Source organism: Suncus etruscus, chromosome 13 (genome assembly GCF_024139225.1).
Source record: "Suncus etruscus isolate mSunEtr1 chromosome 13, mSunEtr1.pri.cur, whole genome shotgun sequence".
In the NCBI taxonomy this organism is placed as follows: domain Eukaryota; kingdom Metazoa; phylum Chordata; class Mammalia; order Eulipotyphla; family Soricidae; genus Suncus; species Suncus etruscus.
The window spans coordinates 28,416,474-28,429,671 of NC_064860.1; the positions used below are offsets into that span (position 1 = coordinate 28,416,474).

General features: G+C 48.0%; 1 protein-coding gene across 1 annotated transcript in view; it reads right to left on the bottom strand.

The window, feature by feature from the left end:
* Positions 1-1,075: 1,075 nt before the first annotated feature.
* SEMA5B (semaphorin 5B) overlaps positions 1,076-13,198 on the bottom strand; it is a 51,857-nt gene continuing 39,734 nt past the window's right edge. Inside the window, exons 11-21 of the mRNA XM_049785875.1 lie at positions 8,276-8,393; positions 7,977-8,158; positions 6,192-6,335; positions 5,894-6,041; positions 5,540-5,765; positions 5,203-5,421; positions 3,446-3,616; positions 3,216-3,365; positions 2,879-2,923; positions 2,320-2,525; positions 1,076-2,158 (exon numbers count right to left, since the gene is read on the bottom strand). Coding sequence (XP_049641832.1) covers positions 2,000-2,158; positions 2,320-2,525; positions 2,879-2,923; positions 3,216-3,365; positions 3,446-3,616; positions 5,203-5,421; positions 5,540-5,765; positions 5,894-6,041; positions 6,192-6,335; positions 7,977-8,158; positions 8,276-8,393 — 1,768 coding nt within the window. The 3' untranslated portion in view covers positions 1,076-1,999. The remainder of the gene's footprint in view (positions 2,159-2,319; positions 2,526-2,878; positions 2,924-3,215; positions 3,366-3,445; positions 3,617-5,202; positions 5,422-5,539; positions 5,766-5,893; positions 6,042-6,191; positions 6,336-7,976; positions 8,159-8,275; positions 8,394-13,198) is intronic.

Consider the following 13,198-nt stretch of genomic DNA (forward strand, 5'->3'; position numbering starts at 1 on the left):
ACTCATGTCTCCAAAGTCTCACGAGTTTGTATGAAGGAGCAGCATGGGACTCATGTGCTCCTCCGTTAATCTCCACCCACTGATGCCATTTCACTTCATAGAGGATGGGTTTTACTTGGGAATTATCCATATATACTTCCTACACTCTTGTCCAGACTCTTTATTTTGACATACAAGAATGAATGTCATCGTGGGCCCTAGAGCAAGAAGTCTTGAAGCTCATTGTCTCTTCCAGATCCCGAGTAATCTGTAACCACAGAATCTAACATGAGCTCTCTAAATAAGAACAGTAAACCGCAATAATACCAAAACTACAGCTGTATTTATTACCCTGGAGCTCTCTGATTAGATGAACTCATATCGTAAGGATACTTCATCCCATAAACAAAAGGGATCCAAGACTTAAGACTTGGGAATGTGCTTTTAACCTCACCTGTTCCCCAAGATCTCCTGCCTCCTTGCCATGATAATCTCAGTCTTTACAGCCTAATTTATAAGTAAATATTGCTGAGAGTTTTACAAAATTTAACCCAGACAATGTAGTCATTACATTGCCACTCTAAAATCAATATAATCATCTGGTTCATCCAAAATGGTAGTACTGATTTGGTGGGCTGAGGTTTGGAGGTAATTTTTATTTTATCCAGCAAAGGAAAAAATAGACTATAGCAGGCAACCGCTGCCTGAGGTTTTTTCTCATTTTTCAGCCAATTTAGTTATTAAACTCTATATTGTATATACCTCATGAGAAAACACTCATTGATAATCCTACTCCCATTTCCATTCTGGAGCTATTATCTGAAAGAGCTGCTTAAAGAGACAGATAGAAATCTCTTTTGTTGTCTCCTTGTATCTCTCTCTTTGAATCTGTTATTCCTTGACTCTGTAGGCAATACATGTGTGAATACACCCTTCCAAATTGAAATATATATCCTCTACTAAAGTCATGTCTATGAGGTCATATTGCCTCCACCCTGGGAAAACCATATGTCCCTCTATAGTGCATTGCTCAGACAGACTAGACAGTGCCAAGAAAAGTTCCTCATATGCACACCAAGAAAAAGTTACATCTGGAGACTGGATATCCTCTTTAATTAAAAAAATGCCACAGCCCAACAGTCTTTCTGTGGTGGTAGCAGACTGTGACTCTGTGTGTGTGTGTGTGTGTGTGTGTGTGTGTGTGCATGTGTGTGTTCCTGAATGGATGAGGGGCGGCAGAGACTTCCAAGTGAATCTTAGCCAACAGCTGTGCTGAGCAGCGACTGGCAACCAATTTTCATCATTGCACTCTGGTTCTTTTTCTCCTGGGCCTCCAGAGTGTTCGCGAAGCCAGGTGACACCTGTGCCTGCCTGGGTGAAAGGACTTCGCAGATGAGATCAATGTCCAGTCTCTAGATCTCACTGTCTTTGACCATAGGTATGTCCCGGAGTGAAGGACAGATAGGCAAAGGTGGGCGAACACCCTGAAAGGTGGCCAGCCTGAATCCTCACATTGCACTGGGCAGCACCACTGTGGCATGGCCTAGACAAAAACTCTGGACCCCACGGGGCACTGGATGAGGTTTTTCAGTCTCAGGATGGAGCCCAGGTCTTTCCTGAGGCCAGCCATAGAAGCAGATTTGGTCCACGGTGTTCATACCAGTCACCATTTCCAACCCCAACCTAAGATCTTACCCTCCTGCCATCTCTTCTCATCACTTCCTCCCAAGCTCAGGCACATAGCCCAGCCCAGACATGGCAGTGGAAGGCAGCATGATGGTGGGTAAAGAGGTCATGAGAGACCTGGGCAGGGCTGGAACTACAGCCACCTGCCAGCCTGAAGCCAGCACTCTCCCTCATGATCATCACCAGCCAGAGCTCTTCACTACTGGGTGGGACCCTCAAGAGGCAAAGCAGCAAGTTTGTAGTGCAGAGGAAAAACCAAACTGGCTCCACCGTCCCATCTCCACCTGCTCTGCGCCTGCAAAAGGTGAGGAGCCCAAGTTCTTGGAGGGTGGTATCAGCTGTTGGGGAAGCACCGTTGTCCTGGTGAGGCCTCGGGTTGGAAGCGGTGTTTGTTCAGTGGGCTTGGGTAGTATGTGGTTGTGTATACGTTGGTCTGCTGCAGTGGGAAGAAGTTGGCTCTGTCATCAGGGATAAGGTTATTCTTATTCAGAGTCTGTGGATAAACAAAAAGTAGCAGAGAGAGAGAGGCGAGAAGATTATGAGCCAATAACTAATGAACACACAACAGTGGACAATCAATCAAGTTTACCACACCTCTGTCCTCTTCCTGAAAGGCCAGCACCCCTGTACCCTCTGCCATTAAAGGAATCATACCTTGAATTCCATGGGTGTGTACTTCTCATTCTTGGGAGTACCTCCACCCTTGTAGTGAAGGTGGTTGGGGGTGGCAGGATGAACAAGGGTAGACTCCTGAGACTGGCGCTGGCAGTGCTGACAGGTCAGGTACACAGCCAGGGTAAGCAGCCCAGAGCCCAAGAAGCAGGAGACGCCCGTGGCTACCAGGTGGATGAGATTGAATCCTGGAAGGTGGGGAGGCAAGTATCAGGGAAAGGACCACCAGCACAAGGGCTCCTGATGCTCCCACAGGAAGGTGTTACAGAAAGCTAAGGGCTAGGAGGACACGGTGGCCTGGGGCTAGATGGGTCAGGGAAGTGGAGAATAAGAAGCTGAAGATTCTTCTTGAATACAAAGTTAAGGAATGCCTCCTAGCCTGGGCACCAAGGATGCAGCTGGTCAGACCTCCCTTACTCCATGTTATACCAGTCTAAAGCTGGGAGACCAGTAAGGCAGTGTGTCTGGAGCAGAAGTGACTGGCATGTCAGCATGGGGTGAGGACAGAAAGGGCCAAGTGGAGCTGGAGGCTTCCTCTTACCTCCACAGCCATCAGCCTCTTCCACACTGGACGCGGACAAGATCACTGTGGGAAGATGCACAAAGTGGGTCAGGAGCAGAGAGAGCCAAAAGGGCTCTTGCTGGACTGGGACTTCTGGATTCACCATCAGCTGTAGCTCTGAACACTTTTGTCCCCCTTTCTCCTCATCTCTCTAGAGGGAGGGGTCACCACTCACTAAAAGGCAGCAGAAGCTCAACAGTATGTACTTTCTATCTTATGGGCCCCCTCCCCCAGGAATCAGGCTTCAAGAGGAGAAGGATGTTGAGGGTCGGGTAGGGAGAGCTGGTATGAATGTGGTGTTGGCTCCAGGACCTACCAGGGATTTCACTGTAGGGGCATGGGCGGCTCTGGCTGCTGTTTCCTGCACAGCTGCTGGGCCCCGGGAGCAGCTCCTCGCAGTGCCGGCTTCGACTCTGGCTTCCATCTTCAGCACAAGGACTCCACTCCGACCAGGGTGACCAGCCTTCTGGGGGTGGTGGGTGGGAACGAGGTTAACTGCTGGAGATTGGAGGTGAGGGCTCCCCAGACTTTTTGCACACTCAGTACCTGGACAGGCCTCTGTAGAACACAGTGCCTCCTCTGTGTGCAGCCCCAGACAGATGTCCTCACTGGGGGAGGGCACAGGGCTGGTGCAGGAACGTGTGCGTTGATAGTGGCCACCACCACAGGAGGCTGAACATGGGGACCATGAGGTCCAGCAGGACCAGGAACCCCTCACTGCAAGGAGATGGATGGGCTGTGTGAGGGGGTGCAGCAGAGGCAAGCAGGATCCAAGACAATCTCCTGAGCCATGATGACTTCAACATCTGTCTACCCCACTCCACCACCTACACTCAGGACTACCCCATCCCACTTCAGGGGCAGCAGAAGGAAATGCAAGAGACATTAAAAATGCAGGAGACGAGGCTGGAGAGATAGCATGGAAGTAGGGTGTTTGCCTTGCATGCAGGACTGTGGTGCCCGGCATCCCATATGGTTCCCTGAGCCTGCAAGGAGTGATTTCTGAGCGCAGAGCCAGGAGTAACCCCCAAGTACTGCCAGGTATGACCCAAAAACCAAAAAAAAAATGCAGGAGACATCTCTAGGATGCAGGATGTAGGTTACTGATAGACACTTGTTCTGCATGTGTGAGGCCTTGAATTCAATTTCTGGAATCACAAAACAAAAAATGTCTTAACACTAGGGCTGAGGAGAGAGCTCAAAGAGATGGAGCAAGGCACTAAGCTGGACCCCTGAGATAGCACTGCCTCCTAACTCCTGAGGTAGCCTCCACCCACTCCCACCTCCAGTAGCACTGTGACCCCAAGTTCCTCTACCTGAGTGGTTGGAGGAAAGCTTAGAACTGCTTGGGAACACCTCCCCCCATACCGGCATGCAAAAATAATTTAAAAAAAAAGAAGAAAGAAGAAGAAAAAGAAGAGGAGGAGGAGTAGAAGAAGAAGAGAAGAAGGAGAAGGAGAAGAGAAGGAGAAGGAGGAGGAGGAGGAGAAGGAGAAGAAGAAGGAGGAGGAGGAGGAGGAGGAGAAGGAGGAGGAGAAAGAGAAGAAGGAGAAGAAGAAGAAGAAGAAGAAGAAGAAGAAGAAGAAGAAGAAGAAGAAGAAGAAGAAGAAGAAGAAAGAAGGAGGAGGAAGAAGAAGAAGAAGAAGAAGAAAGAAGAAGAAGAAGAAGAAAAGAAGAAGAAGAAAAGAAGAAGAAGAAGAAGAAAAGAAGAAGAAGAAAAGAAGAAGAAGAAGAAGAAGAAGAAGAAGAAGAAAGAAGAAGAACTCCACTTGAAGAAGAAGAAGAAGAAGAAGAAGAAGAAGAAGAAGAGGAAGAAGAAGAAGAAGAAGAAGAAGAAGAAGAAGAAGAAGAAGAAGAAGAAGAAGAAGAAGAAGAGGAGGAAGAAGAAGAAGAAGAAGAAAGAAGGAGGAGGAAGAAGAAGAAGAAGAAAGAAGAAGAAGAAGAAGAAAAGAAGAAGAAGAAGAAGAAGAAGAAGAAGAAGAAGAAGAAGAAGAAGAAGAAGAAGAAGAAGAAGAAGAAGAAGAAGAAGAAGAAGAAAGAAGAAGAAGAAGAACTCCACTTCCATCTCAAACCAAACTTCTCTGGCTGGAAGAGAGGGAAGGCTCTGCCCCATGGGAACAGCTGTCATGCTCTTAGCAGAAAACATCTTGTGGCCTCCTGCTCAGAGTCAACAGGGAGAAATCATATGGATGTATGTTGTGGCCCAAGCAAACCTGGAAATCTCAGATGTGTGTGGGGGTGGTGGTGACAAAGGAGGGGTCCCTAAATGCTGCCCTTGAACCAAAGCTGCTGAAGAGCATTACCTGGACATGCCTGAGGGTTGCAGTCCTGATACTCAGCAGCATCGCCCACGCAGGGCAGGCCCCCATTGCGGGGCTCCGGGTTGGTGCATGTTCTCTTGCGGACTCGGAAGCCAAGTTCACAGTCCCGGGAGCAGGAGGACCAAGGGCCCCAGGTGGCCCAGCCGCCGCTCAGGGTGAGCGGAGAGGTGCTCCCACTGCGCAGGAGATCCTCCACCAGGGCTAGGAAGGGGTGGGGGCAGAAATAGGAATGCTGGCCGAATGCACACCCCAAACACGCCCCGACCCCCTTTCCGACTCTATAGCCCTGGAACTGGAGGGAAGGTGGAGGTGGGCGTACCATCCGTGTCACAGGCTCCCGAGCCATCCGAGGGACAGGTCCTGGTCTCTGTGCGCCTCTTGCCCAGTTGCAGACCATGTGGGTCGGACAGGGGTGCCCGGCAGGTAAAGCGGAACCGCTGCTCCTGCCGTGCCCCGGCCTGTGTCACATTGACAGGTAGCCAAGGTGTCCAGGGAGTGTTGCGTCGCACCTCGGGGCAGCCATCAGGGTTGCAAGTCTTGAATTCCTTCCAAGGGGGAGACGACGACGGGTGTTCTTCCAAGCATGCCTGCCGGCCTCCCCACTCGCACAGGTTCCCAGAACGCCATACCCCACCCCACCCCAGATTGCACACCCCAAGTGCAACCCTCTCACCACTCCGCAGCCTGGGCAGGAGTCGCCGTTCTCACAAACCCGACGCCGAGATTGCACGCCGCCCCCACAATTGCTGCTGCATTTGCTCCAGGAGCCCCATGAAGCCCAAAAGATGGGCACCGGGCAAGGCGTGTTTTCATTACAGAACCTGAAGGGAGAAAACTGGGGAGTCGCAAACCTTTTCCTAAAGGGCTGTGAGGTCACCGGGGGTGCAGGATAGGAAAGATAAGAGAGAGCTGCAAACCCTACAGCCCTTAAGGAAGCGTGTATGTGGAATCCGGTGATACCCCAAGCTCACCGTTCCTCCCGGCTCTTGCCCACGCAGATGCGGCCTCCGTGGCGTGGAGCTGGGTTGCTGCAGCTTCGCTGGCGGACCTGGAAGCCGATCCCACAGGACGTACTGCATAGGGCCCACGACGACCACGGGGTCCACGCTCCATTCCTGGTGGGGCCAGAGAGGCCTGTGACAGAGAACTCTCCACCCTGGCTTCTCACATATAATCCAGGCAGGTGGGCTTGATTTTGTCTTATGGGGGCATTTGGAACACAGAACACAGAGCTCCTAGGCAGGCAGTGTCAGACTTGCTCTGTGACATGCTGCAGCAATTGGTCCTCAAACAGGCAGAGTGCAGCTTGCCTTCCACAGTAGCAGTCAAAGGCACAGGCTAGGACTTGAACCTACTCAGGGCAGATGGGCTTTTTAACTTGCTTGTCTGGCCAGTCCTAGCGTTTGCACCCACGAACCCCCACCCCTACACCCAAACAGATTTTTGATAGTTCGGTTTCCAGGCAGTACTCAGTGGTTCCTGGTTCTGTGTTGAGGAATCTCTCCTGGCAGTGCTCAGGATGGTAGGAAATAGAATCCCAGTTAGTCACATGTAAGGCAAATGCCCTACCCACTATACTATCTCCCAGGCCCTATTTTCCATGCAGCTTTGCCCAATCTAAGACAGCACTTGCAGGGATCTACTTTGACTCTATTTTTTGAATCTTGGCTTTACCACTTACAGTCTAGGTCTAGACAAGCTAGTGAAATCTGTGCCACAATCAATTATTATTACTGTTGCTGTTGCTGCTGCTGTTGTTTTGTTTTGGGGGAGCCACACTCAGGGGGCAGTGCTCAGGGTTACTGGCTCGCACTCAGGAATTACTCCTGGCAGTGCTGTGGGACTATGTGGGATGGCAGGGATTGGACCCAGGTCAGCTTCTTGCAAGGCAAACACCATATTCACTCTGTTGTTGCTCTGGCCCTATATTATTATTATTTTGTATAGGGGACCACACCTGCAGGAGTCAGTTCAGAACACCCCAGGCAGAGACTAGAGGTGCCAGGATCTATCATAGCCAACCATAACCGTTTGGAGACATGCTCAAGATTTCACACTTTGTTAGTCCTGTGTTCTAACACTTGCATTATCTCTCTAATAATGTAAAGATAACTATCCTCGCCCCATCAGATTGCTGTGATGTTTACATTAATAAGACATTAGAGAATATTTTTGATCTGTGATGTTCCTAATTAGAATCTGCAATCCTAATTAGAATTCTGGATCCTAAAGTGGGGGCTGGTGATTATTCCAATCTCAGTATGGAGTCCCTAGGTACTAGGTATGCAATTCCTTTCCATATAGATTATCTCATATAACTCCCAATGAACCTCTGGAGCAGGGTACTGTAGCCTTTTCCGAGAGAGGTTCCCAGTAGGCATGTGGTTTGGTCAAGGTTTCATATCAGGACCTGCACTTGGTTCTCCTGACTTCACATCCACCCCTGTTGCATCTCAGGTTTGGGCCAGTAGGGCTTGCTGAAGTAAAAGTCTGAGACAGAAATGGGTCTGAAGGCAACTGCCATGTCTGCCGAGCCTTCCTGAGCCCCTCTTGACAGAAACTCCTCTCCAAGTGGAGTGGAGATTCCCAAGTGCTCTGTGGTTTGTCTCAGGCATCAGCTACCAGTCTAGTTACCCACATAGCCCTCAAGAGGGTTCCTGTGATGCAAATGGCTGGAGATGGATATACTCTGTTTCATCATTCCCCTCCCCACCACTCTGGTTCAAGCAACCATAAATACCTGTGTCCCTTCATACCTGGAGCAGTTGGCAATGTGGATAGCAGGCCCCAAGCAGTCTTGGCCTCCACAGCGGGGTTGTGGGGAGTCACAGGCTCGGGCCCGACATAGGCAAGAGCCTGAATTGTCCCCATCTAAGTGTTCGCATGGTTGCCATGAAGACCATGGGCCGAAGCCCCCATCCCGAGTCACATTCCGTACCTGCAGCAAATAAAGATGGGACCCTGACACGTGAAGGGTAGGAAAAGCATGAGGTTCTAGGGCACTGAGGGAGACCGAGGGGAGCCCAGGAGAGGGTGGGGACAAAGAGGCTCTCACGGGGCATGCTGTGATGTTCTGGATCCAGAGGCTCATGTTGGAGCTGTCCTCCAGGGTGCTACAGCGCTGCTGCTTCCCGTCCCAGCCGCAGTAGGGATCCCGTGCTCCCAGACACGCCCTGCCAGATTTACAGGCCTGAGATTCAGCCTTCAGCCTCCCAGCTTCACCCATAACACACCCTGGCCCCTCCTTTGGGGCAAATCACTTCATCCAGCTACCTACCACAGTCACATTCATGGGATGTTCTCTGCGCACCATATTCAGCACAGAATGAGTTTTAGCAACCCCCATAAGGAGACTCTGTCAAGCCTGTCTGTTACATGAATTATGGTATTTTTCATACCATAAGATGCACTCCCCCTACCCAAAAGATGGGGGAAAATGCCTGTGCATCTTTTTTTAATTAATAATAATTTTTATTTTGGCCAAAGTGGATTACATATCTTTCATAGTAATATTTTAGGTACATATTAACATTGAATCAGGGGAATTCCTACCACCAAAGTTATCCTCCCTTCACCCCCATTCCCAGCATGCATCCCATATCCCCCACCCTTAGTCCCCGGGTTGCTAGTATAAATGGTCCCCTCCATGTCTCTTATGAAACGAATGCTGCCTGGAGCTGAAGCCTGAGTGTAAGGAAGGAGAGCATATACTAACCACTTGACATCTGTAGTGTTACGACCTCTTTATTGCGCAGACATACCACATAGTACAATCAATCTGGTTAATGCATTTTCACTGTCACATAGACAGCTTTAGTTTAAGACTATTTGATCGCTGCTGTGACTTTTTTTATGTTAACAAAAAAGTATTTAATGTAAAAAAAAGTTAGGTAAATGTGTTTAATGTCCAGCTGTGGACCAGTGTGTTGTAAATATATTTTGGCCTTGCAGGCTGGTTGTTCTCAGCTGCTGTCTCCTGATGATGTCTCAAGTTGCATCATTTGCTTTAGAATTTTTTTCTTGTTTTCCTCATCTAAAACCTATGCGCATTTATGGTCAGGTGCATCTTATAGAGCGAAAAATATGGTAAATCTAGAGAGCAGATCAAGGTAAGGTACATTCATACCATCCAAAGCTCACACACTTCAGCAAGACTTGTTCCCCAAGGAGGCCAGAATGATAGTGCAGTGGGTGAGGTGTTTGCCTGCATACAGCTGGCCTGGGTTCCATCCCCAGCATCCCATCTGGTTCCCAAAGCTGATCAGGAATGATCCCTGAGTGCAGAGCCCAGGAGTCAGTCTTGAGCATTACATGGTGTGGCTCAAAAACAAGAAAACAAAAAAAGACTTGTTCTCTGAGTCTGGAGACCCTATACTCCTCATCTTCCAAAGGGGTGGTGCCTCTTTAGAATTATATGAAAGACTGGCAACAAAAGAAAAATAGAAAGATGAACTCAGTGTCAGTGCTAACTGCAGGTTAGAATAACTACAGGATCTGTTAAACTGAATTGGATCAAAGAGATATTACATGACTTAAAGAGAATTGCCTTATTTGTGGATGAACCCAAACGCCAGCACCATTGCCCTAAGGCACTAAGATGCCAAGAGTGATCTCTTGAGTGTGGCTCAAAAACTCAAAAAAGCAGAACATAACCTGAATCTAAATACATTTCCCTTTTTATTCCAGACCATTCTCTAGGAATGGTTGTCAGAAGCTCCCGATGATGCTAACATGAGTCAAGCTGAGAATCACTGGAATCCATACTAGTCTTTTCATGGTACTTGGGAAGAATTAGGAAGAATCAGAGGCAAGGGGGTGGGGAGCTTTCCCAAAATCTCGCTAATATATATGACAGGGCTGGGGTGGAACTGAGACTTCTGACCATACTTACCTCACTCATCATCCCCACAACCTGATTCCCACTGGGGATTGTATCTGGCTTCACATCTGGACACAAGTTCCATAGGAACAAGTATGAACACAAGTTCACAAGGAACACAAGTCTTTCCTTCAAAGCAGAGCAGGAACAGGGACCAGCTGGACAGCCATAGTCACCTGAAGGGACCCACATGTTTGCCTGACTCAGTGGTGAAACTAGAGTGCACTGTGTCAGTAGCAGGAAAATAAGCTCTACTGTCATGTTCTGGGGCTCCTCCCCAGCCTCTAGGACTGGTCTATCTGTGGTGACTCAGAAAAGATAACACTTGAACATATCCCAAAGGCCTCCCTCAACACCTGCTAGGTCTCCTCTCTTCCTTTCTTCCTTCTTATTTAATCTTTGTATCCACCATACTTGTTTGGCTTTACAACTAAAATCCCTACTTAATAAGACTTTCTGTAGGAGAGTTTGTGGGAGCTGTGTGATCAGACTTTTATCGTTCACTAAGTAAATTAAATACCCAATTCTGATACCTCCTAAGCCCACTATCAACCCAAGGGACTTTTCCCAGGCATCAATTCTCTTTAAGAAGACTTGGGTGCTCCACAACAGCATGATGACAGGAGAGGTGCTAAAACAAGAAGGGTCTCAGTGACAGGAGGTTAGAAGGCACGGGAGTCAAAGGGTGTTGTGTGAGGAGGCACCTAGGGAGGGTCCACTTCATAGTGCTGCATAGAGGGAAGGCCCACACCACGATGAAGTGCAAGTCTGCAGATGGTTAAAGGAACAAGAATGGTCAGGGCTGAAGAAACACATAAAACCTCAGATTTGCAGTGTTTTAGAATGAATCTTGAAAGAGAAAAACTGCTGGGTGAGTTAGGAGAAAACTTATTTTCTTTATTTTGGGGGGGGTGTTCTCTTTCTCTTTTTTCCCCTTTCCTTTCTGTGGTTGTTGCAAAGACAGGGTTGAACATATGCTTGCTTGTGGTCTTGCATACTTGAGTGTGATACCTGCCAGGATTTACATGTCAGTTAAATGCACCAAAGACCTCACACGGTTGTGATGCCAGGGGTCCCCAACAATAAAAATGCCAGGATCAAGCTTGTACGGAAGCAGCACCAGGGATTAAACATGAGGTCTCAAGTTTATGAAGCAGATGATATTTTGCCACCAAGCCATTCCAGGCCCCCTCAGTTCTTATTTTTAATGTGTTCTACACAGCATATTGGGCTCTGTAACTAATCATCTTAAGCACACACTCTGCTTACCTAATAGGTAAGAATTCTCTTACCAGGTGTGGAAAGGGAGATGGGGGGCATTAGTGGTGGGAAGGTTGCACTGGTGAAGGGGGATGTATTTTTTTTTGTGGTTTTTTTTTTTTGGGGGGGGTCACACCCGGCAGTGCTCAGGGGTTATTCCTGGCTCCAGGCTCAGAAATTGCTCCTGGCAGGCACGGGGGACCATATGGGATGCCGGGATTCGAACCGATGACTTCCTGCATGAAAGGCAAACACCTTACCTCCATGCTATCTCTCCGGCCCCGGATGTACTTTTTTGTGCCTGAAACCCAACTATAAATGTATTTGTAACCATGGTGCTTAAATAAAGATATTAATAAACAAACAATAAGAATTCTCTTATCTTGTCTTCCCTAAACACAGAAGCACACACCCTGTCTTAAGTCCCTTTCACATCCTACCCAATTGGTTGACACAGAGTGCATTTCCCACCTACAATAATCTGAGTTACTCTCCTGAAGTGGTTGATGGATGCTTCTTTGTGAGTTCTCTACTCTCCTGAGATCCAATCTCACCAGTAACTTTTACATCCAATGACTCTGACTCACCAGTGACTTGTACATTTTGGGATCTGACCTTACTAGCTTCATTTACAGAGCTCCAGAGATAAAAGAGATGATGTGAGGGAGACTTTATCAAGAAGCCCTGGGTTTCCCCTAATTGCCAGAGGAGGCCAATAAGGAGAATGTTATGCTGTCCTTCCAAAGAAGGAAAGAACTGTGACCTTGTCTAGTTGAGGCAATGCTTGAGCTACAGTGGGTGAAGGCTGACCAAGCACGCTTTGCCCCTGACCCTTCATTCTCTCCAACCCCCCACTGAGAATTCAGAACATTTATTTTGCTAAAAAAATCTGTTTTCCTTTTCAGTCACTGGAGAACATTTTGCATGAATAGTATAAAATGTGTGTGCATATTTTCATCTGGGAACAATGGTTTTACTTGGGCTCAGAATCCATCAAACTAGACTTTTTGGATCCAATGCAGCCCATGTGCAAGAGTAGTCCCAGCCACCTGTGCTTTGGAGACTGCTGAGTGGCTGGCATTTGGAGCAAACAGGCTGCTAGTAAACCCAGCCCTTCAGAACTCAGGAAAGATTCCTCCTAAAAGGGAGCTGCAGAAGAACAGGCACTCGAGAATGACATGAATGACATGAAAAGGAAAAAGCAGCAGCTATGAGGAGTATAACAAACATAACACTTAAAACAATTCTAGCCCTCTGAAATAAATGTCTGCTAGGAGAGGACACAAGAAAGAGAAGAAAATACGATGGGTTTTACAGGGACATTGCAGATCCTGAGGAATGCTGTGAATTTCATGTTCCTGGCTATCAGGAGTTGGGGAACAATCATTGCCAGATCAGTGCAAATTAAAATCTCCTGGGGCTCTTCTTTGGAGAGGGGTTTTGGGGGGTGTTAGCAATGCTTAGAGGCCATGCCAGGCTCTGTGCTCAGTGAACATATGATACTGGGTATTAAATAGGGCTTGACTTCATGCAAGACCTTGACCCCTGTACAATCTCTTTGACCCTACTGGGGATTTTTTTTTAATTTTTTAATTATTGTTGGTTTTGGAATATAGCTAGCAGTGTTCATAGGTTACTCCTGGCTCTGTACTCAGGAATTACTCCTGGTAGTGCTTGGGGGAATCATATTAGTTGCCAGGGATTGAACCCAGGTCAGCTTTATGCAAGAGAAGTGCCCTTTCTACTGCACTGTCTCTCCAGTCCCAGGAAATTTTCTAAATGTTTTAGCAAACAAAAAACCTGCTTCTATCTGGCCCTTTGGACTAGAGGAGGCACAGG